The following is a 21,433-nucleotide window of genomic DNA, read 5'->3' as shown; positions in this document are numbered from 1 at the left end:
CAGCCACATGGGAGACCTGGAAGAAGCTCCTGGCTCCTGGCTTTGGGTCGGTGCAGCTCTGGCCATTGTAGCCATCTAGGGAGTGGACCAGCGGATGGAAGACCTCTCTCTCTGTCTCTACATCTCTCTGTAACTCTGTCTTTCAAATAAATAAAATAAATCTTTAAATAAAAAAATCTATGTCATTCCCAGAACCTTAGAACGTGATCTTGTTTTTGGAAACTGTGCTGTTGCAGATGTAGTTAATTAAGATGAGGTCATACAAGAGTTGAGGAGGCCCTTAATGCAACACAACCTCCTTGTAAGAAGAGGAGAGAGATCCATGAGAACATCGCGTGGCAATGGAAGCAGAGATGTGAGTAATGCGTCTACAAGCCAAGGAACACCACGGATTGCTGGCAACACCAGACGCCGGGAGAGAGGCATGGAGCAGAACCTCCCCTGGCAACTTCAGAGGGAACCTGGTCCTGCCCACACCTCACCTTGGACTTCTGGCCTCTGGAGCTGTGAGAGAAAAACGTCTGCTGTTTTAAGTCTCCCACTCCACCCCAGTTTGTGGTGCTTTGTTAAAGCAACCCTAGAAAGCAAATGCAACCTGTTGTAACCAACACAGGTCTGACGCCACCTGTCAAGAAACAGGCCCTGATTTAGGTATCAGATGTGGGGCATGATGAAATATTTCACAACACAGGATGCTGTCGAGAAACCTGGGGTGCTCTCTAGAGCTTTGTGACCTCACTGCTGTGACATTCTGCTCCCTCCAGGGCTTGGTAGACACAGTTCCTAACAACTTTCCAGGGAGAACCATCGCTTTGTCATCCTCCCAATGCCTCATCACAGGATGTGTGTATTTACAGTTAGGCTCACGGACAGGCAGAAAAGCTCTCATTTTGAGATGCTCTTACAGGCTGGTGTTACGTTGTAGTGGGTAAAGCTGCCGCTCGCAACTCGGGCATCCCATATGGGTTTGTGTCCTAGCTGCTCCATTTCCTATCCCACTCCCTGCTAACTGCCTGGGAAAGCAGTGGAGATGGTCCAAGTGCTTGCATCCTGCCACCCACGTGGGAGATGCAGATGATGCTCCTGGCTTCAGCCTGTCCCAGTGCTGGCCACTGTGGCCATCTGGGGAGTGAACCTGCAGATGGAAGCTCTCTCTCTCTCTCTCTCCGTCAGATACACTCCACCCCTCTGCCCCATAACTCTGTTTTCAGATAAATAATAAATAAATCTTTTTTTTTAGAGATGATTTTAGAGGGACTAGAAACAATACCCCACACCATACACATACACAAGTAAAGAAGAGATAATCTCTCTTCTTCCTCTCCTTATAAACCAATTAAATTCCTACATGCTCTGCCTGACCCTGCAGGTCAAGTATCGCTCCACCATTGCAGTCTGGGGGCAAATACAACCTGAGGAGAAAGGTACACCACGCACACCTCTGATGCTTAGGGGCAAGCTTGCCTTCCTTATTGGGAGGGCACTTCAAAAAGCTCATGGGAAAAGGAATTAATAGAAAGTTTACTTTGGTGTGAAAAATTCTGAAATTCGTGCATACTGGGAGTCTTCAAAAAGTCTGTGGAAAATGCCTATCACAAAGAAACTGTGCAGGGATTCCAAAATTATTTTTGCACCAAAATTTAAGATTTATTTATTTATTTGAAAGTCAGAGTTACAGAGAGAGAGAGAGACAGAGAAACAGATCTTCCATCCACTGGCTCACTCCCTAGATGGCCTCAACAGCCAGAGCTGGCCAGGCCAAAGCCAGGAGCCAGGAGCTTCTTCCGGGTCTCCCACATGGGTGTCAAGGACCCAAGCACTTGGGCCATCTTCCATTGCTTTTCCCAGGCCATTAGCAGGGAGCTGGATTGCAAGCGGAGCAGCAGGTACATGAACCGGTGCCCTTACAGGATGCCAGTACCACAGGCAGCGGCTCTACCTCCTATGCCACAACATTGGCCGTTGTACCAAAATTCTTTCTCTCTCTCTCTCACAAATATGAGAGGCAGAGACACAGAAAGACACAGATAGCTCCCATCCAATATTTCGCTTCCCACAACAGCCTGGGGTGGGGGAGACCAAAGCCAGGAATGGGAACTCAACCCAGGTCTCCATGGGGTGGCAGTAACTCAGTTACCGGAGCCATCATCACTGCCTCCGGGGGCCATGTTAGCAGGAAGCTGGAATCAGACACTCTGATGGGGGTCCTAACTGGTATCGCAACCATTTATCTTAGTCCATTTTCCATGAGTGCTTTGCAGTAGTCTCATATATCTCCTGCTATGATCCACAGGGCTCAAGGGAGCACACTCTATCTTCAGATCACAAATACCCGTGAGCCTAAGGGGCTCTGCCGCACACACGTTATCTGCTTCCCATCTCTGCAGCAGATCCACCCTGCCTCCCTTCCCTGCTGCCCCCAGACCAAAATACAAGGAAGTCAGGACCCACCCAGGTTCCCCAAATACCATACCCTAGGAGGTGAGAGAATGCATCGGTCAAAGCTGAGGCTGGCCCTCTGACCCCTGGGGTCTAGCCTCAGCTCCAGCCAACACCGCATTTCGGAGAGGCCAGTGTCCTTGTGTTCATACTGTGAGCATCGGGGTGTGTGCAGGAAAGATTGGGTTCTGACAGGTCGGCGCAGGAAGACAGTGACAGGCAGAGTGAATTCACTCTGGAGAGAGTTTGGATTTGTTCACAGGCGAGATGGACGCAGACCTGTGCACCCGGCACCCAGCCACTAACAGTCACCATGGCCCAGCCACCACGGAAAAGGTCCCCAGCAGCCCGACACCCACCTGAAACCATAGCATCATTGTCTTACTTTTTCTGGAGCGGGAGAAAAACCTGATGCCCCCAGGAGAGGTAGACGGGTTGGAGTTGGGCGAAGACTCTTTGGACGACGAGCGGAAGATCCCGCTAAAGCTCATGCGGCGAGCTGAGCGCGGGGGGGACTCCTGGTAGGAGAAGGGGAACACGGTTTTGGGAGATCCGGGGCTGGTCTTGGGCCTCACGGGAGCAGACACGGGGCTGGAGGGCCGGGGATGGGAGCCTCTGGAGAAGAGCCCTTTGGAGGGGCTGCCCGAGCTGAAGGGGCTGTCCACCTGCGGAGAGACAGACAGACACAAGGATGTGGTCACTCGCAGCACCGGGCGCTCTCCCCTGTGCAGGACCTCTCAGAGGGGTGGGAGGGAGGGGCTTGCAGCGATGCCTCTTGCTCCTGGGGCCTATTCGCAGGCCTGCCTTCCGGCCCACCCGTGCATCCTTCTCAGTGTCTGACTGCCCAGGGATATAGTCCCCTTCCGCCCACATCCACGCCAGCGCTTGCGATCGAGAGCAGAGCCGGCCAGGCCTCGTTCCTGCCCAACCCGCCATCTGGGAGCCTGGGTTTGACCCCCCAGTTCTGCCTCCTACTGGGCCACGGCGGGCATGTTGCTCAGTCTCGTCAAGCCTCCGTTTCCGCGTGTGTACAATGAGGCTAGCACTACCTGGGCCGAGCAGGGCTGTGTCCAGTGAGAGGCCACGACGCTGTCCAGCTCACGGCCGAATCTACAGTGACCATTCGATATGTGTTAAACGGCCGCCGCCCTATTTCTCGCCAAACTTGCAACACTGGAACGAAGACAACCTCAGGGACTCTCCAGTTGAGCACCAGAAAAGCACACTAACTTCCTCACAGGGCGAGACACTGGAGGCGCTCTCATGGCTGCCCTCGTGGGACCAGGCGGCGCATGCGCTGAGACATAGCTGTGCCCTCCATCCCACCCGGTGCGAGGCACTGATCTCGGCCCATGTGAGTCCTCCCACCACTAGAGGGCGCCCCCGACTCTGAGTCGCGGGGCTTTACAGGTGTCCTTGTCGGGGGTGGGGGACCCTTGGTGACCACCAGCCACCAAATTGCAATCTCCCGCTAACAGCGGGTGCAGCCACGTGGAGGTGCAGAAGCTGACCCAGCGCCAATTCCCTCCTGTGCAGACCGCTCGAGCGGAGGGACCATCATAGGCAGTGACTCCGGCTCGCCTCGGTAGGAACAAGTTCAGGTTTTCCCCATTGTTTGACCCTTTAACATGGAAAGCACGGACATTCTCTGCCTGTAGAGTATCCAGTTTAGCTGTCATCCCACCTGTGGGACTCAGAGTAAATCCTGAGAACACATCTTAAAACCAGAGTTTCATTAAAAGTTGGTGGGTCCTATGTGCAGGCATGAGGTGGGTACTGGGGGCAGAAAGATGCCTTATCCTTGGTAGCAACAGCGCAATACGGAATAGAGGATGACCCTATCGCAAGGCGATATGACAGGCATGGATTCTGGACAGAAACCCGAGTTTAAATCCTGGCTGTTTCTGGCAGAATAGACAAGTGACTTGAGCCCTGTTAGCTACCTGTAAAATGATGCTAGGGCTACTGTCACAGGAGAGGCTCACTGAAGCCACTGCTGGTGTCCGTTATAGGAAAGGAACAAAGATGGGTAGGGTCTCCAGGAGATCACAGAGCAAAGAGATGGAGGGGCGGCCCTGGCTGCTTCCCCACCGTGGGTTGGGGAGCCATGCAGACAATGAAGCCGCCAGGGACAGAGCCTCAGTCCTGGCCATTAGGCAAGCTGCAAGAAAATGATACTTTGATCAATGTAATTGGATGATTCCCTGGGTGTAGATGAGACTCCCCACCTGTGCCTGGCTCCACGGGCACTAATGGAGAGCAGGCTCTCAGGCCCCTGCCGGGCAGCCAGATGCAAACAGGGCCATTTGTCATGGAGCCACCAGCAGGGAGGCCGAGGCCAGCGCCACGCCACTTGATGCTCTTGGCTTAGCTGCACCATTCCTTCTTCCACAATAGGGAAGAGACGGTGGCCGGCGTGTGAGAATGAAAATGGAATCCAAGAGGACTGGCTTCAGGATACGCCCAGAGGGACCACTGAAACTGGACTTCAGATGCCCCAGGAGCTGCCAGTAGGGGGCGTAGAGGAAGGAGGGAGCCAGAGAAGAAGCCAGGGAAGAGGAAGTCGCAAGCCAGGGCGAAGCTAAGGCACACAAAGGCTGGCCCTGGAATCCAGGGGCCCAGTGACCTGAGGGTTCCCACGTGGACCTGACAGAGGCTATCTTAGGGGGAGGAGCCATCTCCACAGCCAACACTGGATCAGAGTGTGCAGGTGTGTCTAAAGCCCCTCCCAATGAAAGGCAAAGGACAGTGGATGCACTTTTTCAAGGAGTTCAAAGTGTGCCTGGTCCTGCTGTTACACCTGCACTGCAGGCCTACTCTCTGTGCACCTGCCCTATGCCAGGCCCCATTCTACGTCTGCTATATAAATAATTCCATTCAAACCTCATAAGAACAGGTAAGCACAATGATTAGCCCTTGTTAACAGGGAGACATGTGCAGAGCATTACGTGCCCTGTCCAAGGTTACACAGAAGTGTGCATGTCAGGAAAGGTGGACAGACGGTCCCGAGCACAAGAGAGAAGAGAGGCCTTGGTCCTTTGTTGGGGGACATGATGTCGGGGAACTCTGCAGGCCCCTCCCAGCCAGGCCCAGCTGTCTGGCCAGGGGGATCGCGGTGGTGTTGGAAGACCCCACAGCGTCAGCTGGCACTGAGCTTCCTCGGCAGATGCTGGCCCAGCACCAGAGCCATGCGGGGTTAAGGTGACCAGGAGTTAGGGCACAGAGATGTGTTGTGTAATAAAGAGCTTGCCTCCTCTTGGAGAAGGGGCACCAGGGAGAGGGGCAGAGAGAGGGGACATGGCCAACCCATCTCCATGATGACATGCACCCTCGGGTAGTCAAGAATGCCTGAAACCAGACGCACCCCATCCACTTAACTACAAGTGGGGGTCACCGAGGGCCACACTGACACTTAGTGAAAATCTTCAGTGACCACAGCCAAAGAGGGAGGATTCCCCGAGAAGACAGGGAGCTCAGCCGCAGGTGCAATGATACAGAGGCAGGCAGGCAGGGCCAGGAAGCATGGGCATGGGCTCTGTCCAGCTGAGGACACTTCGCTGAATGGCCCGCCCAGCTGCCCAAGGTTTGGGATGTCCGAGAGCATCCAGCACCCCAGATTCAGGGCCAGCTCCGTGAGGAAGCAGTGATGTGATGGAGGAGTAACCTCTCCATTCAACCCAGTCTCCTCATTAAAAACAAACAAACAAACAAACAAACAAAAAAACAAGCAGATTCGCTCTGAGGAACCCCAGGACTTTTGCACAAGCCCAGGAAGGATCGAAATTAAACATGTCCCAACAACCTGGTGGGATGGTGGGCCTGGAGTGAGGGTTAAGTTAATAAAATAAGGAGTAGGGCCATGTGCTTACTTGTGGAAAGGACGAGAAGATTTCATGTGGGGTGCGTCGCAAAGCTAGTGAGGCTCCTGGTGGCAGGGTCAGAGTCTCTCTGCCTCTGTCCTCCTCTGTCCCCAGTGTCCCCATCCTCAGGGACAGCAGTCCCTAGCCCACCCTCCTTACTTCCTCTCTGCCTTGGGAGCCCAGCGGCGTCTCCCGAGCCCCTGTCCACCTCCTCCCATCAGCCTCAGGAGCCCGACCACGGTCTCCTGTTCCGGGGAACTCAGCTTGCTTGGGATGCTCTCGGGCATCCCCTTCCAGGCTGGTGTGCAAGTGACCCTAGGTGGGTCACTTGTGCCGGAGGAGGGTGGGATAGGTGGGGGATGGGAGTGGGGCGGCCACGGAAGATCCTGAACCGCGAAGCCTGGGAACCCCACAGCCCCGCCCCTCCTCCCCCACTTCCGTCCAGCAGAACCGCCTCTCATCCCAGGTACAAGGTTCGCGGCTGTCAGCAGTGTGCGGGCCGCTGCGTGGAGCAGTCAGCTTCCTCCTGGTGACCTTTCGTCTCCTCCCCCAGCCAGGTCAGTAGCATGGGTGAGCCCCACGTCCTGGGTCAGTCAGTGTTATTTCCAGGGTGGGGCAGCAGGAACACCCCCGCGGGTCCTTTTCCACTCAACGTCCTTGGTGACAATGACTTTAATCTGGACCCCGGTGGAGCCACCAAAGGCATCAGCCACCAAAGGCCTGAGCACCCCCACCCCACCCCAGCCTTCTGTGTGCACCCTTGCTGGGATCTCAGCTCCTACGGGCCCTTTGCTGGCAGGTAGGGCTTTGCGGAGTGAAGCGCTTGCAGGCCCCAGTGCACAGGGAGGCCCAGACCCTGGGGGGCTGGCACAGGGGTCGGGAGCTTGGTGTCTGCTTCTTGCCCCTCTAGCTCATTCCTGCTGAACCAAGAAGTTCCGAGCCCAGGCCCGAGGCCATTCTCTGACTGTCTTTCCTGGCTGGGCCATAGTAACAGCTAATAAGGTTGCTTATTTAGGGCAGGGCGGGGCAGGGAGCTGCAGCCAGTTGAGGCCCACAGGCCTAACCCAGTTTGTTATTCCAACTGTGTGTGCAATTCAACATGCTCGGAGAATATTTGCCAGCATCAGAACTCCTGACCAAACCCCAGGCTGGTGAGCACCTACAGGTCGCTCCTACACACTGCACACAGCACCCATGGGCAGCTCCTTCCTGCAGTCACCTGCCCAGGGGTCACTGGGTAGGAGGAAGTCTGGGAGGACTCCCCACCCCACCTTCAGTTTCTGGGCAGGGTGCCTTGGCCTGCCCCTCCCTGGCTGCGGCCACCCCAAACTCTCACCTGGCACCTTGATCCTGCCACATGCACACTCCTTGGCTGCCTAACCCTTGGAGACCTTGGTTTCCCCCATGGAGAGCCTGTGGCCGGCCAGCAGGGGAAGCAGAGAGCCAAGGACGAAAGGGAAAGTGGGAAACTGACAGAGCCAAGGGAAAGCCACCTGGAACTGGGGAGACGGGGTGAGAGGAGAGAGCTCGCGGGCTGGGAGCTGGGGCCAGAGCTGGCAGGTGTGGCGTAGCGGATTAAGCCCTCACTTGCGACGGCAGCATCCCATATCAGGGTGCACTGCTTTCCACCCAGCTTCCTGCTAAGGCACCTGAGAAAGCAGCAAGAGATGGCCCAAGTACTCGGGCCCCTGCACCCATGTGAGAGATCCGGATGAAGCTCTCGGCCCCTGCTTTCAGCTTGGCGCAGCGCTGGCCATTGCGGCCATTCAGGGAATGAACCAGCAGATGGAAGACCTCTCTTTCTCTCTGTGTCTCTCTCTGCCTTTCAAATAGATAATCTTTAAAAAAAAATATCAAAGACCCTAGGGCCATGGGGCAGGAGAAACTCTTATCTGTCCCAGTGAAGTCTTTGACCCTCTCTTAGCTCCTTAGCAGCCTGGGGTGCTTAGATCATTGCTAATGCTTTTCTTTGACCACCTGTGGGGAGCCCAGCAGTGAAGCGGATTGGCCAGTCCTGCAGGGGCGAGGGCCACGCCCACAGGAGTGAGCTGTCCCAGGCTGGGCTCAGCCCCCACCAGGTGTGCAGGGGGCAGCGTAGGTGAGAGCATTGGTAGAAGTGCAGATGGCAGAGCCCCGGGCGCCTCCGTGAGCTGTGAGGAAGGAAGCCTTACCTTGCGAGAATGCTTTTCTGAGCTCTCGAGGTCTCCATCCAGGAGCGGCATGGCAAAGGAGCTCAGGTCCTAGGATGGAAAGGGACACGCGGTCAGTATCTGTGCACCGCCTGCGCCGGCCCGAGTCCCCTCCAGAAAATCAAGCCTCCAGGGAGGACGTGGACGGAAGCCAGGTTTCCAGGAGCAGCCTCTTCCTGTCACCACCCCAGGGCACGTCGGGCACTGAGGGGCCGGGAAGGGACGGGGTCCCAGGAAGGAGAACAGAAAGAGGCCAGGGTATGGCAGGCCCACCTCGGGGCATTTTGGAGAGTGGGGATGGGCAGGAGTTTAGCTCAGGAGCCTCTACAGAGTGGTCCAAGTAGGTGTGTGCTTGGGACGATGACAGGGAGGAGGGGGCGGCGGGTGGGCAGCTCAGCACTCACTCCTGGCGTCTGAATGCGGCCACTGTTCGGCCCAGGCCCTGCTCCTCCCATGTCCTGCCTCTTGCCTGGGTGAAGACTTGCGCCCCAGACAGAAACACCCCTCGGCCATCCTCAGGTCCAGCAGAACCTGCATCCTTCACTTTTGCCATTCATTTTTAGATTGTAGGTTGTGGTAAGATACCCATCCAGTACCACCTCCTGTCTGAATCACTTTCGGTGGACAGCCCGGGGGCAGTGAGTGCATTCCCTTCGCCACTCTCTATTTGCAGGTCCTGTTCATTCTCCCCAACTGAAACTCTGTACCTTTAAGTCCAAACTCCGCTCTTTCCCCATGCGCGATCCTTACCATTCTCCTTTCTGTCTCTCTGCCTCTGACTGCCGAGGTGCCTCCTGGGAGTGGAATCCTACAGTGTTGGTCCCTTGTGGCCAGCTCCCCTCCCTCAGCTCCTGTCTCCACGGTTCATACCCAGGGCATCGTGTCAGCCCTGCCCCCCTTCCTAAGGCTGAGTACTGTTTTATCGTGCAGATAGAATGCGTCTTATTTACCCATCCGTCCACTGCGGGACACTTGGCCTGCTTCTACCTTTTGGCTCTTATGAATGATGCTGCTACGCACGTGTGTGTTGAAGTCCTAATCCTCGGGAGCTCAGAATGTGATTCTGTTTGGAGACAGGGTCTTTAAATAGGCGATTTAAGTTAAGATGAGGGCATTAGGGTGGACCCCACTCCAATAGGACTGCTTATAAGAAGAGGATGTTAGGGCACCAGCATTGTAGTGTAGCAGGGAAAGTCACCGCCTGCGACACTCGCATCCTCTATGGGCACTGGTTCAAGTCCCAGCTGCTCCACTTCAGATCCAGCTCCCTGCTAATGGTCTAGAAAAAAACAGAGGAGGATGACCTAGGTGCTTGGGCCCCTGCCATCCACATGCAAGATCCGGATGAAGCTCCTGGCTCTGGCCTAGCTCAGCACTGGCCATTTCAGGAATCCATTGGGAAGTGAACCAGTGGATGGAAGATCTCTCTCTATGTCCCTCCTACTCTCCCTCCCTCTCTCTGTAACTCTTTGAAATAAATAATATCTGCACCACCATGTTTATAGCAACACTGTTCACAACAGCCAAAATTTGGAATCAACCCAGGTGCCTGTCATCAGATGAGTGGATAAAGCAAATGTGGTGTATATACACAAGGGAATATTATTCAGCTATAAAAAATGAAATTCTACTATTTGCAGGAGGACATCATGTTGAGCGAAATAAGCTGGACCCAGAAAGACAAATACTGCATGTTCTCCCTTATACGTGGGAGCTCAGATTAAAAAAAAAAAATAATAAAAAAAAAAAAATAAGAAATGCCTGGTGTTATCAGTACTGCAGCAAATCTAGTTTTGTAAAACTTTGTTCTATACCTTTGTCAAACTAATGCTTAAGACTGTTATACTACTATAGTTTTAACTATCTGTGATTACTTTAAAATTTACTGTATGGGGCCGGTGCTAAGACTTAGTGGGTAAAGTCGTCGCCTGCAGTGCGGGCATCCCATGTGGGTGCTGGTTCGGGTCCCGGCTGTTCCACTTCCAATGTAGCTCTCTGCTGTGGCCTGGGAAGCCAGTGCAGGATAGCCCGGGTCCTTGAGCCCCTGCACCTGCATTGGGGGCCCGGAGGAGGCTCCTGGCTCCAGATCAGCACGGCTCTGGCTGTTGCAGCCAGCTGGGGAGTGAACCAGCAGATAGAAGACCTCTCTCTCTCTCTCTCTCTGCCTCTCCTACTCTCTGTGTAACTCTCTTTCAAGTAAGTAAATAAATCTTTTAAAAAATGTACTGTATATGGGTGACTTGGTCATTTTCCCATTCAATTATTGTCTATAGCTATTGTCTATATTCCCACTAGGCCGGCACCACGGCTCACTAGGCTAATCCTCTGCCTGCGGCGCTGGCATCCCGGGTTCTAGTCCCAGTCGGGGCGCCGGATTCTGTCCCTGTTGCTCCTCTTCCAGTCCAGCTCTCTGCTGTGGCCCGGGAGTGCAGTGGAGGATGGCCCAAGTCCTTGGGCCCTGCACCCTCATAGGAGACCAGGAGGAAGCACCTGGCTCCTGGCTTCGGATTGGCGCAGTGCGCCAGCTGCAACACGCCAGCCGTAGTGGCCACTTGGGGGGTGAACCAACGGAAAAAGGAAGACCTTCTCTCTGTCTCTCTCTCTCTCACTGTCTAACTCTGCCTGTCAAAAATAAAAAATAAATTAAAAAAATAAAGTTTATATTCCCACTAAACCAGGATCTTTTAACTCTTATTAAACATACTCAGTGAATTATTAAGCCCTTTTACTGTAATATAAATTTAAAATGTTATCTCAAAAAAAAAAAAAGAGGGAGAAGGGAGGAGGGTGGGAGGGAAGAAGGGAATATTATTATGTTCTTAGAATTGGGTCTACATATCACATTGAATCTGCTAATTTTTAAAAAAATTACAAAAAATAAGAGGAGTTTAGCACTGGGACACACACACAGATGGATGGCCGGGTGCAAGCCCAGGAGAGACCACCCAGATGGCACCTTGACCCCAGGCTTCTGGCCCCCAGAACCGTGAGAACAAAACTTGCACTGTTGAAGCCCCTCAGTCTATGGTGCTTTGTGATGGCAGCCCCAGCCCTAACAAACTCATATGATCCCTGTACACGCGTCTCGTCAAGACCCGCCCTTCGACCCCTCCTATTCCCAGAAGTGGAAATGCTGGATCCTTCTGGTAATCCTAGTGTTTAAAGAAACACCTCACTCCTTTCCTTGGTGGCTGTGCTGTGTTCCTTTGTTTCTCCACCTGCTCACCCACAATTGTTGTGTTTTGGGTTGTCAACCTGCTGGGCACGCAGTCAGTGGCTTTGATCTGCACCACCCTGATGGTTACTGATGCTAAGCACCTCTTCATGTGGCCATCTGACATCTTCAGAGAAATGTCCGCTGAAGTCCTTGGCCCATTTTTAAATCAGGTCATTTGTGGTTGAGCTGTAGGAATTCTTTTTTCTGGATATTAACCCCTTATCATATATATGGCTTGAAGATATTTTGTCATTCTGTGGTTGCCTTTTCATTTGGCTGACTGTATCTTTTGAGGCACAGAAGTCTGCGATTTCATTTGTCCCTTTATCTGTTCTTCTTTCTTCCTGTGCACAGGATGTTGTACCCAAATCATTGCCAAATGCAGTGTCATGCTTTTCCCCTGAGTTTTCTATGGTGTGGTTTCGGCTCTTGCATGTCGGTCTTTGGTCCATTCTGAATTAATCTTTGTGTGTGGTGTCAGGTGAGGGTCCAACTTCATTCTTTTGCACATGGATATAGATTTCCTAGAATCAGTTGTGGAAAAAAGATTGACATTCCCTACTGTCTTTCCTCCACTGTGTAGTCTTACAGCTTTGTCAAAAGTCATTCGACCATATATATAAGGGTCACCCATGTTTATATGAATATTTATTTTACATATAGGGGCTCTCTGTTCTGTTCCTTTGGACTGTATTTCTGTTTTTTTTTTTTTTTAAGATTTATTTATTTGAAACTCAGAGCTACACAGAGAGAGGAGAGGCAGAGAGAGAGAGAGAAAGAGAGAGAGAGAGGTCTTCCATCCACTGGTGACTCCCCAATTGGCTGCAATGGCTGGAGCTACGCTGATTTGAAGCTAGGAGCCAGGAGCTTCTTCTGGGTCTCCCACGTGGGTACAGGGGCCCAAGCACTTGGACCATCTTCTGCTGCTTGTCTAGGCACATTAGTAAGGAGCAAGATTGGAAGTTGAGCAGCCAGGACTTGAACCGGCGTCCATGTGGGATGCTAGTGCTGCAGGTGCCAGCTTTAGCTGCTACAACGTATCTTTTTTTTTTTTTAAATAAAGATTTATTTATTTATTTGAAAGTCAGAGTGAGAGGAAGAGAAAGAGAGAGAGAGAGAGAGAGAGGTCTTCCATCTGCTGGTTCACTTCCCAGATGGCCGCCATGGTAAGGCTGGGTCAGGCCAAAGCCAGAAGCTTCTTCCAGGTCTCCCACACGGGTGCAGGGGCCCAAGCACTTGGACCATCTTCCGCTGCTTTTCCAGGCCATAGCAGGGAGCTGGATTGGAAGTGGAGCAGCTGGGACTTGAACCAGTGTCCATATGGGATGCCAGCATTACAGGCCCTTTCCCCCTTCTTTGCCCCGGGGGCCAGGCCTGCACAGCCTTCCCTATTTCAATGCATCCTTGAGTCTCTGCTTGAAGAGCAATCCCTGATAAAATGAGTGTTGCATGCCAGCCTCTCCCCAAGGCCCTGGGGACTCTGTCCCAGCCTTGACAATGGCTTCCACACCTGGCAGGCAGGATGCACTGGTGAGCTCTTACATACGCAGATGCTGGCTCAGCCACTGGGGTCCTGTATTTCAGCAGTCGCACACTGGGATGACCTGGGGAACGTGGGTCCCAGGGCAGAGGTAGAGTGGATTGGCCTCTGGTGGGCAAAGGCACTGATTCTGCCACAGCCCACGTGGAGAGCCACCAACTTCCCCTGGGGGCTTCTCTGGATCAACCAGAATCAGGAGCCCTCGGCTAGGCCGTGCAGGCTCCGTATTTCTGATGTGCGCTGCACCCGTCTTCTCTCCAGACAGACTGTGGTCACGGTTGTGTGTCCTCGCACTTTCTGCCTGGGACACCATCTCAACCCCTCAAACACTGCAGTGCAATCCCACTCCTCTGAGAGCCTACAGCTCTGTCCCCAAGCCCCCACCCTGCCCCGAGAGCTGACCCTGCTTCACTTCCGCTGCTCATGGGGTAGGCAGTGGGAGCGGGGATGGCTCCACTCTTTGACCCCCAAGCCCTAGCATGGAGCCTGAGCAACAATTAAGTTTTTTTAGTGATGTATTTATTTATTTGAAAGAGTTACACAGACAGGCAGAGAGAGAGAGAGAGAGAGAGAGAGAGAGGTCTTCCATCCGCTGGTTCACTCCTGAATTGGCCGCAACGACCAGAGCTGTACTGATCCGAAGCCAGGAACCAGGAGCTTCTTCCAGGTCTCCCACGTGGGTGCAGGGGCCCAAGCACTTGGGCCATCTTCCACTGTTTTCCCAGGCCGTAGCAGAGAGCTGGATCGGAAGAGGAGCAGCCGGTACTCGAACCGGCACCCATATGGGATGCAGGCACTGCAGGCTGCGACTTTTCCTGCTACGCCACAGCACCAGCCCCCTGAGATCAATTTCTACACTGGCTGTCATTCTTCAAACACCCGAAGCCCTTTGGCTGTTGCTCTCTCTGCCCCCCACCCTAACTCCTGGTTCACAGACTGAACTCCCGTATGTCATGCCGAAGACCGATTCAGATCTGCCCGGTTGGACTCACATTCAGGGGCCATCCACAGCCCCCTAGACATGCAGTTTGCACAGGACGCGTGGCGCTGTGTAATCAAGCAGCAGTAATGAGCTCTCTGATACTCTCTCTAACTTTGCCTTGGCCCAGGACAAGGGGAAAACTCTTCGTCTTGCTGTTCTCTGTGGTGCACTGTGCCCAGCAGGCAGCAGATTCCAAACATGTTTGGGGTAAACCCCTCGGCCCCTGCCCCTCACCCCAGCAGCCAGTGTGGCAGGGGCTGCAGAACCCGTGCCCCTGGAAAGCCGAGAAGCAGGCCCCACGTGGCTGCCTCCACCGGGAAACCAGGAGGAACGCGAGGGTCTCATCACTATAATGACACATCCCTCTCTGGTTCCGAACCATCGTCACCTGCTCACAACAGCTTGTTCAGCAACGTCACAGGCCAAGGCCTTTCCCATAGATACTCACAGGTCCCTCCCACAAGCAGCAGCTCCAGCAGCCATCGGGACGAGGACACTGACGAGGCTAGGATGGCCGGTGAGAGCTGAGGCCAGGACACGGGTCTTGTTTCCGGCTCAGGCTGCCTGCAAGCCCCAGGCAGCAGACAGAAGGGACCTACAGCAGGTCCCGCCCGGCCACTGCCACCTGGAGTGAGCCCATGAAAGGATCAAATCCAGACAGAAGCTGACCTGAAGAAATCCAGGCAAAAGCTCAAGTTCACCATCATTAATCTGACATCAAGTGTCTTTTCTTAAATGTCCCAATTGCTACTTCATTTGGTCATTACAGCAACCTGTACAAGTAGGAGGGGCTAACGGTATCGTCCCAGTCTAGATGAAGTCACTTGCCCAACAGCTGACCATCAGTCGCAAACGGGCCCACCCAGCTCCAGATCACAGCTCTATTTTTTTAAAGATATATTTATTTGAGGGGCAGAGTTACAGAGAGAGGGAGAGACAGAGAAAAAGGTCTTCCATCCACTGGTTCACTCCCCCAAGTAGCTGCAATCAAGTACTCCCCCAAGTAGCCCAGATCAGCTGGGCTGATCTGAAAGCCAGGACAGGAGCCAGGAGCTTCTTCCAGATCTCCCATGCGGGTGCATGGGCCCAAGCACCTGGACCATCTTCTACTGCTTTCCCAGACCATAGCAGAGAGCTGGATCGGAAGTGCAGCAGCTGGGACTCGAACCGGCGCCCATATGGGATGCTGGTGCCGCAGGTGGAGGCTTAGCGCGCTGTGCCACAGCGCAGACCCCTGCAGCTCTATTTAAGGAGCTTCACCACCCCCTTGGCGTGGCCCAGGTCCAGCAATAGAAAAGCCACCTGGTGTCAGAGGCGCTAGCGTTCAAAAAGGGCGCTCTGGGAAGTGCGACCCCAGGTGGATACTCTGTCTTTCAGCGCTTAACTCACAGTAACCGAATTTGCAAAGAAAAGGGTAAACTCTCCCTTCGCTGAAGGTGATCCCTGCACAGCCCAGCACTGCCTGCAGTGTGGAGTCCCACAAACCGCATTCCCCGGCCCCTCGGTCCCCCACTGCCCCGGGATTTCTGCAGCGGATACAGGGTTTTCGAACGTTTACCGTTCTTGCAGGGTGGGGGCTCTGGGAGTCACGGCTTAGCCCGAATGGGATCGGATCGCAGGTGGGTGATGGACACATACTGATCAGATAGAGGTCTGACCTTTCAGTGTTTCTGATGTTTTGGCTTAAAAAGCTCCTTTGTTGATGCAGCTGGGGTGCCCCAGAAAGAGGAATGACAAAAGTGCAAATATAGAACAAACAGAAATCGCGCCAGCGTGGTGGGGCTCCCACCTCAGGGCAAGCTTGGGGTTTTAAATGACGGGGTCACCACAGAACATTCCTGTTTGACTCCTAGGGAGGAAGGACTACACGGAGGCTGACTGCCACTCTCCATCCACCGCAGCACCACCTGCACCCGCTCTGCAGAGGGGAGGGTCCCCTCCGGGCCTGTGCCAGCCCAGCCAGAAGGGCTGAGGTCGCGCCCCAGCTCTGTTATTTACTCTCCAGGGTTGAGGGGTTGGGGGTGGGGGGTGGGGCCGTGGGCATGCCTGAACTTAAGTTTTTTTTTTTTTAATCTGTCAATGACAGGGTTGAACTAGATAATTTCGGAGGATGCCTTTTCAAAACACAGTCACTCCCCCCTCGCCCCCCTCCCGCCCCCGCCTGCAGAACTGAACAAGTGGGATGGGGGTGGGGATGCATCTCATAGGAAAACTGCTAGATTCAGAGTAAAAGGGGCCTTCGCATCCCCTGTCTTCAGCATGAAAATGATTTCTCCTATCCTCAAACCTGAGAATTATCTCATGGCACTCGCAGCCACAGGGCCCCTGGGCAGAGCCTCAGCGCGCAGTGGCTGCCTGGACAGAAGCGGAAGGAGCTGCCCTCCTGTCCTTCCTCAGGCCTCACAGATGCTGGGGTGGCCACTCAGGTGTGCTTCAGGATTCCCAGCTCCACGTGCGCCTTGATGCACTTGCTCGTTAAGGATAAGCTGGGGCCGGCACAGTGGCGCAGCGGGTTAAAGCCCCAGGCTGCAGCACAGGCACCCTATATGGGCAACGGTTTGAGTCCCGGCTGCTCCACTTCCCATCCAGCATCCCTGCTAATGCACCTGGGAAAGCAGCAGAGGATGGCCAAAGTGCTTGGGTCCCTGCACCCACATGGGAGACCCAGAAGAAGCTCCTGGCTCCTGCCTTTGGATTGGTTTAGCTATGGACATTGCGGCCATTTGGGGAATGAATCAGCAGATGGAAGACCTTTCTCTCTGTCTTTACCTCTCTCTGTAACTCTTTCAAATAAATAAATTTTTTAAAAAGCAATTTTGTTTATATTATTTATTTTATTTTCTAAGATTTATTTATTTATTTGGAAGTCAGAGTTAGAGAGAGAGAGAGAAAGGGGCTCACTCCCCAGATGGCTGCAAATGACCAGGGCTGGGCCAGTCTGAAGGCAGGAACCAAGAGCTTCTTCCAGGTCTCCCACATGGGTGCAGGGGCCCAAGTACTTGGGCCATCCTCTGCTGCCTCCTCTGGCACATTAGCAGGGAGCTGGGTCAGAAATGGAGCAGCCCAGGCCATGAACTGGTGCCCAGTTGGAATGCTGCTGTCACAGGCAGCAGCTTTATCCACTATGCCACAGTACTTCCCTTAAGCCTTAGTTTCTCAACTGATTTCCAAGGTCCCTAATCCCGAGCATTGTGCCATTGGTACAAATGCCAGGGGATTCCAGGAAAGCTCCTGCTATCCCAGGCTCCCGCCTTGTACCAGCCTCCTTGGTCCCATCACGTGCCTCCCCTACCTGTCAGTCACAGGTGCAGTGAGCAGCCAACACGGCTCTCCCCACACCAGAAGCTAAGCTGTTATCAGGGCATGCGTTCGCCTCTCCTGGTGACAGCGTTGGCAAGTCCCCTCCAGTGGGGGGCAAGAGGGAGGTGTTTGTGCTTGTGCAATCCTTTAAAAAAAAAAAAAAAAGCACCATCCAGGCAATTCTTGGTACTGGTGGGCAGCGGGAGGCGGCCAGGGCCCCGGTCAATTGGAGCCTTTGAAAAACATTCATGTTACATAACCACTCTCAGAAAAATAAGGAACAAACACTGAGTCACTGGAACTCGGCACCAGGGGAGGGACGGTGGCCAGAGGCGGGAGGGCCCAAGCTTCAGCCTCCGCGAAGCGGCAGCGGGGCCTGTGCAGAGGACACTGGGGGTGAAGCTGAGCAACTTCCCGGTGTGCAACAGAAGAGCGAGCCGCACGCGTGTTTTCCACTCCTGGGGCCAGGCCTCCTCCCCTCCCCAGGCCCCCTGGTCCTGATGCACCTGGCTCCCAGGCCCGGTCCTGCCTTGGGCTGCCTCGGCCCCTCGCCGGCAGCCACTCCTCTCCTGGCTTCAAGGAAGGACCCCCGGGGCCACTGATTCCTCACCCAGCCCGGTACCACCAGCGGCTTCTCTTTGTTCAATGGCAGCACTAGACATTAAGCTTTTTCCCCTCCAAGTCGAGTAACCGCAGAATCCCCAGGCCAGAGTCCTCAGTTCTTCCCCCTTAGATTTCCATTAACTTCTGGTGTGCAGCCAATCAGTGGCGTCTCCAGGGCCTCAGCTGTGCAGTCTGCAGCCTACAGAGGCCATGGTGCCTTCTGCATCCCAGGGAGGAGGCCCTTCCCTCAGCGCGAGTCCTTAAGCACTGGGGACTGTGAGGGCCATGGCCAAACACAGGTTCCAGCCTGGTGCCTGTCCACCTGGGAAGGCCAGGGTGGTCTCTCAGGCTCTACCTGGACCTGGCACGGGGTGGAAGGGCACCTGCAAAGCCACAGACGGCCCTCCTTATCCTTAGGGACCTGTCTCGACCCCTTTCCCAAGCCCTAACACAGGAAGATGGTTAACTCATCACAGTGACTCTGGACAGAGGTTACAAACTGCTCCTGCCGTCTCTGGCTCTCTCTTCCTGTCCATGGAACCTTCCCCGGGGACCCTGGCCGCGTCCTCACGTGTGGCTGAGGCTTCTGTGCGGGGGAGAACAGCGCCCCCTCTTGACCAGCCCTCAGTAGGTTGTGCTGTGGGATGCCTGATTCTCTCTGTCCCGTGTTCTCGGGCCCTCTCCCAGTCTCCCCACCCCCACCCCAGTGCAGGTCCTCCGGGTGGCCTCTAAATGCAACTGTTCCCAGGACAGGTTGGGTCCAGCCTCTGCTAACCTCTGGGGATTAGCTCCGTGCCTCCACGTTGCTGCTGGTCTTCTTCCAGCCGGTTTGAGCTCCTCTTGGACAAAGAGAGAGTTGGGGTGCAGGGGTTAGGTTAGGTGGAGACCACAGGGGTTGGGGTGAGTGGGGAGATAGATAGCAAAGTCCCAGAGGCCCTGGGACACGTAGGTCTCTGTAGCAGAGGTGGCCCCTCCCAGGCCACCCTCAGGCCACAGTGACTCAGACCTGCACAGGAGGTGTTTCAGGGCCAGCCTGTGACGGGCAGAGGGGGGTGCCACGGCGCGAGGAGTCTGAGCCACCCCACCCCCACCGCCAAGTCCCGGGGGAGTTGGCGATGGCTAATTTTACCTGTCAGCTTGGCTGGGGCATGGTGCATGCTGATTAGGTGCTGCTGGGAGGGTGTTATGTAGACACGGTTAAAGCAGGTATCAGTGGACTATAATTAAAGCAGGGTGCCCTCCGGAATGCGCGTGGGCCTCCTCCCTCTGGCCAAAGGCCTGAGGAGCAAACACGGAGGTTTCTGGCAGAAGAAATTGTGCTTCAAGGCTGTGCCATCAGCCGAGCTCCCAGATGGCCGGTCTGCCCCACAGACCGGGGACTTCACAGTCTTACACACGCCGGAGCCACCTCCTTAGGACAAATCCCTTTCCCGTATTATATGCTGCTATGTGCAATTCATTACTCGTTATGCACATTATATGGCATCAACATGTTAATATGTGAGTACTGCTCTTTTATACTTTTGAAGAAAAGATACAAGATATATGTGAGATACTTCAAGAAGTTTGTGGGAAATGGGATTAAAAGGGAAGTTTATTTTGGTGGGGCCAGTATGTGGCGCAGTGGGTTAAACTGTCGCCTGCTATGCTGGCGTTCTATACTGGAGAGCTTGTTAGAATCCCAGCTGCTCCACTTCTGATCCAGCTCCCTGCTAAAGCACCTGGGAAAGCCATGGAGGATGGCCCAAGTCCTTGGGACCCTGTACCCACGTAGGAGACCCAGATGGAGTTCCAGGCTCCTGGCTTCAGCCTGGCCCAGATCTGGCCATTGCAGCCATTTGGAGAGTGAACCAGCAGATAGAAGATTGACCTCTGTCTGCCTCCTTCCATCCTCCCTCTCGTCATTCTGCCTTTCAAATACATTTAAAAAAAAAAGCTTATTTTGATACAAATATTTTTGAAATCCATTTTTCATAGTATGCATTTCTATAAACTTTTGGGGGAAGGTTTCATCTCTGGAGACCCACCCATATTTTTTTTAAAGATTTATTTATTTATTTTAAAGACAGATTTACACAGAGAGAGGAGAGGCAGAGAGAGAGAGAGGTCTTCCATCCACTGGCTCACTCCCCAGAAGGCTGCAACAACTGGAGCTTTGCCAATCCAAAGCCAGGAGCCAGGAGCTTCTTTCTTGGTCTTCCACACAGGTGCAGGGACCCAAGGACTTGGGCCATCTTCCACTGCTTTCCCAGGCCATAACAGAGAGCTGGATCAGAAGTGGAGAAGCCAAGACTAACCAGCACGCATAAGGGATGCTGGCACTGCAGGCAGCAGTTTTACCCACTACGCCACAGTGCTGGCCCCTGGAGACCCCTGCAGAGCCCAGGGCCTCGTCCCCTGGGCTGGGGGAACACGGGGGATGAGTCCAGGATGCGGAAGACAGCCACTGAGAGGCTCTTTGCCGCCTCTGGATGACTGGGGTTGGGTCCACTCAGTTGGCAGGTAGACGTCCTTTTTTTTCCCCCTTGAGAGCAAGTTTTATCATTAATTAAAGAAGCCCCTAAGAAAACAAGGAATGGAGTTGGACACTTAGGCATAACTAAAACTTATGAGACATAAGAATATCCTCTACTGGATACACGTTAATGACATAAATCTTCGAGAATCAGTTTTACAGTTAATTCTCATAATACAACTCATTGAGGACGGAGGTCCTCCACGGGAAGTTAGTACATAGTGATTCCTGTTGTTAATTTAGCAAATAACACTCTTATGTATGACGTCAGTGACCACCCAAGGCTCTTGACATGAGCTGTCCAGGCCATGGAAGCCTTTTGAACCCACAGACTCTGTCAGTATTTAGACAAGGCCACAAGCAAAGTGGAAGTTCTCTCCTCTCTTCAGAGAAAAGTAGCAGGTAGACTTTCTGTATGCTGTGCCCAGCCTCCCTCTGCCAAGGGCCCAGTAAAACACCCAGAGGATGGGAGACCTGGAAGAAGCTCCCGGCTCCTGGCTACAGATCGGCCCAGCTCCAGCGCTTGTGGCCATCTGGGGAGTGAGTTAGCAGATGGAAGACCTTTCTCTCTGTCTCTTCCTCTCTCTCTGTGACTCTATCTCTCAAATAATAAAAATCTTCATACAAAACAAAACAAAACAAAACCACCCAGAGGAAACAGCTGGACAAGAGGATGAGAGATGCAAAAGGTTGCCTGTCCTGGCAGTATTTCAGGAAAAAGTGGAGCCAGCCAAACAGGTCCGTGTCTACGAGCATGGAAGTGCGTTAGTGCGTAAGAACAGCATGTT

The 21,433-nt window shown here is 53.8% G+C and overlaps 1 protein-coding gene across 7 annotated transcripts in view; it reads right to left on the bottom strand.

Moving 5' to 3' along the window:
- The window catches only part of PRKAG2 (protein kinase AMP-activated non-catalytic subunit gamma 2), a 311,916-nt gene that overhangs the window by 214,519 nt on the left and 75,964 nt on the right, over positions 1–21,433 (bottom strand). For 3 of the 7 annotated variants that reach the window (XM_051857058.2, XM_051857059.2, XM_051857060.2), the window contains exons 2-3: positions 8,471–8,539; positions 2,825–3,104 (exon numbers count right to left, since the gene is read on the bottom strand). In XM_051857058.2, the coding sequence (XP_051713018.1) occupies positions 2,825–3,104; positions 8,471–8,539 (349 nt within the window). Of the gene's footprint in view, positions 1–2,798; positions 3,105–8,470; positions 8,540–21,433 lie in introns of all 7 variants that reach the window. The other 4 variants (XM_051857065.2, XM_051857061.2, XM_051857066.2 and 1 more) reach the window with 2 other exon arrangements.

Source organism: Oryctolagus cuniculus, chromosome 7 (assembly GCF_964237555.1).
Source record: "Oryctolagus cuniculus chromosome 7, mOryCun1.1, whole genome shotgun sequence".
In the NCBI taxonomy this organism is placed as follows: domain Eukaryota; kingdom Metazoa; phylum Chordata; class Mammalia; order Lagomorpha; family Leporidae; genus Oryctolagus; species Oryctolagus cuniculus.
This window is presented reverse-complemented; position numbering and strand designations above follow the sequence as displayed.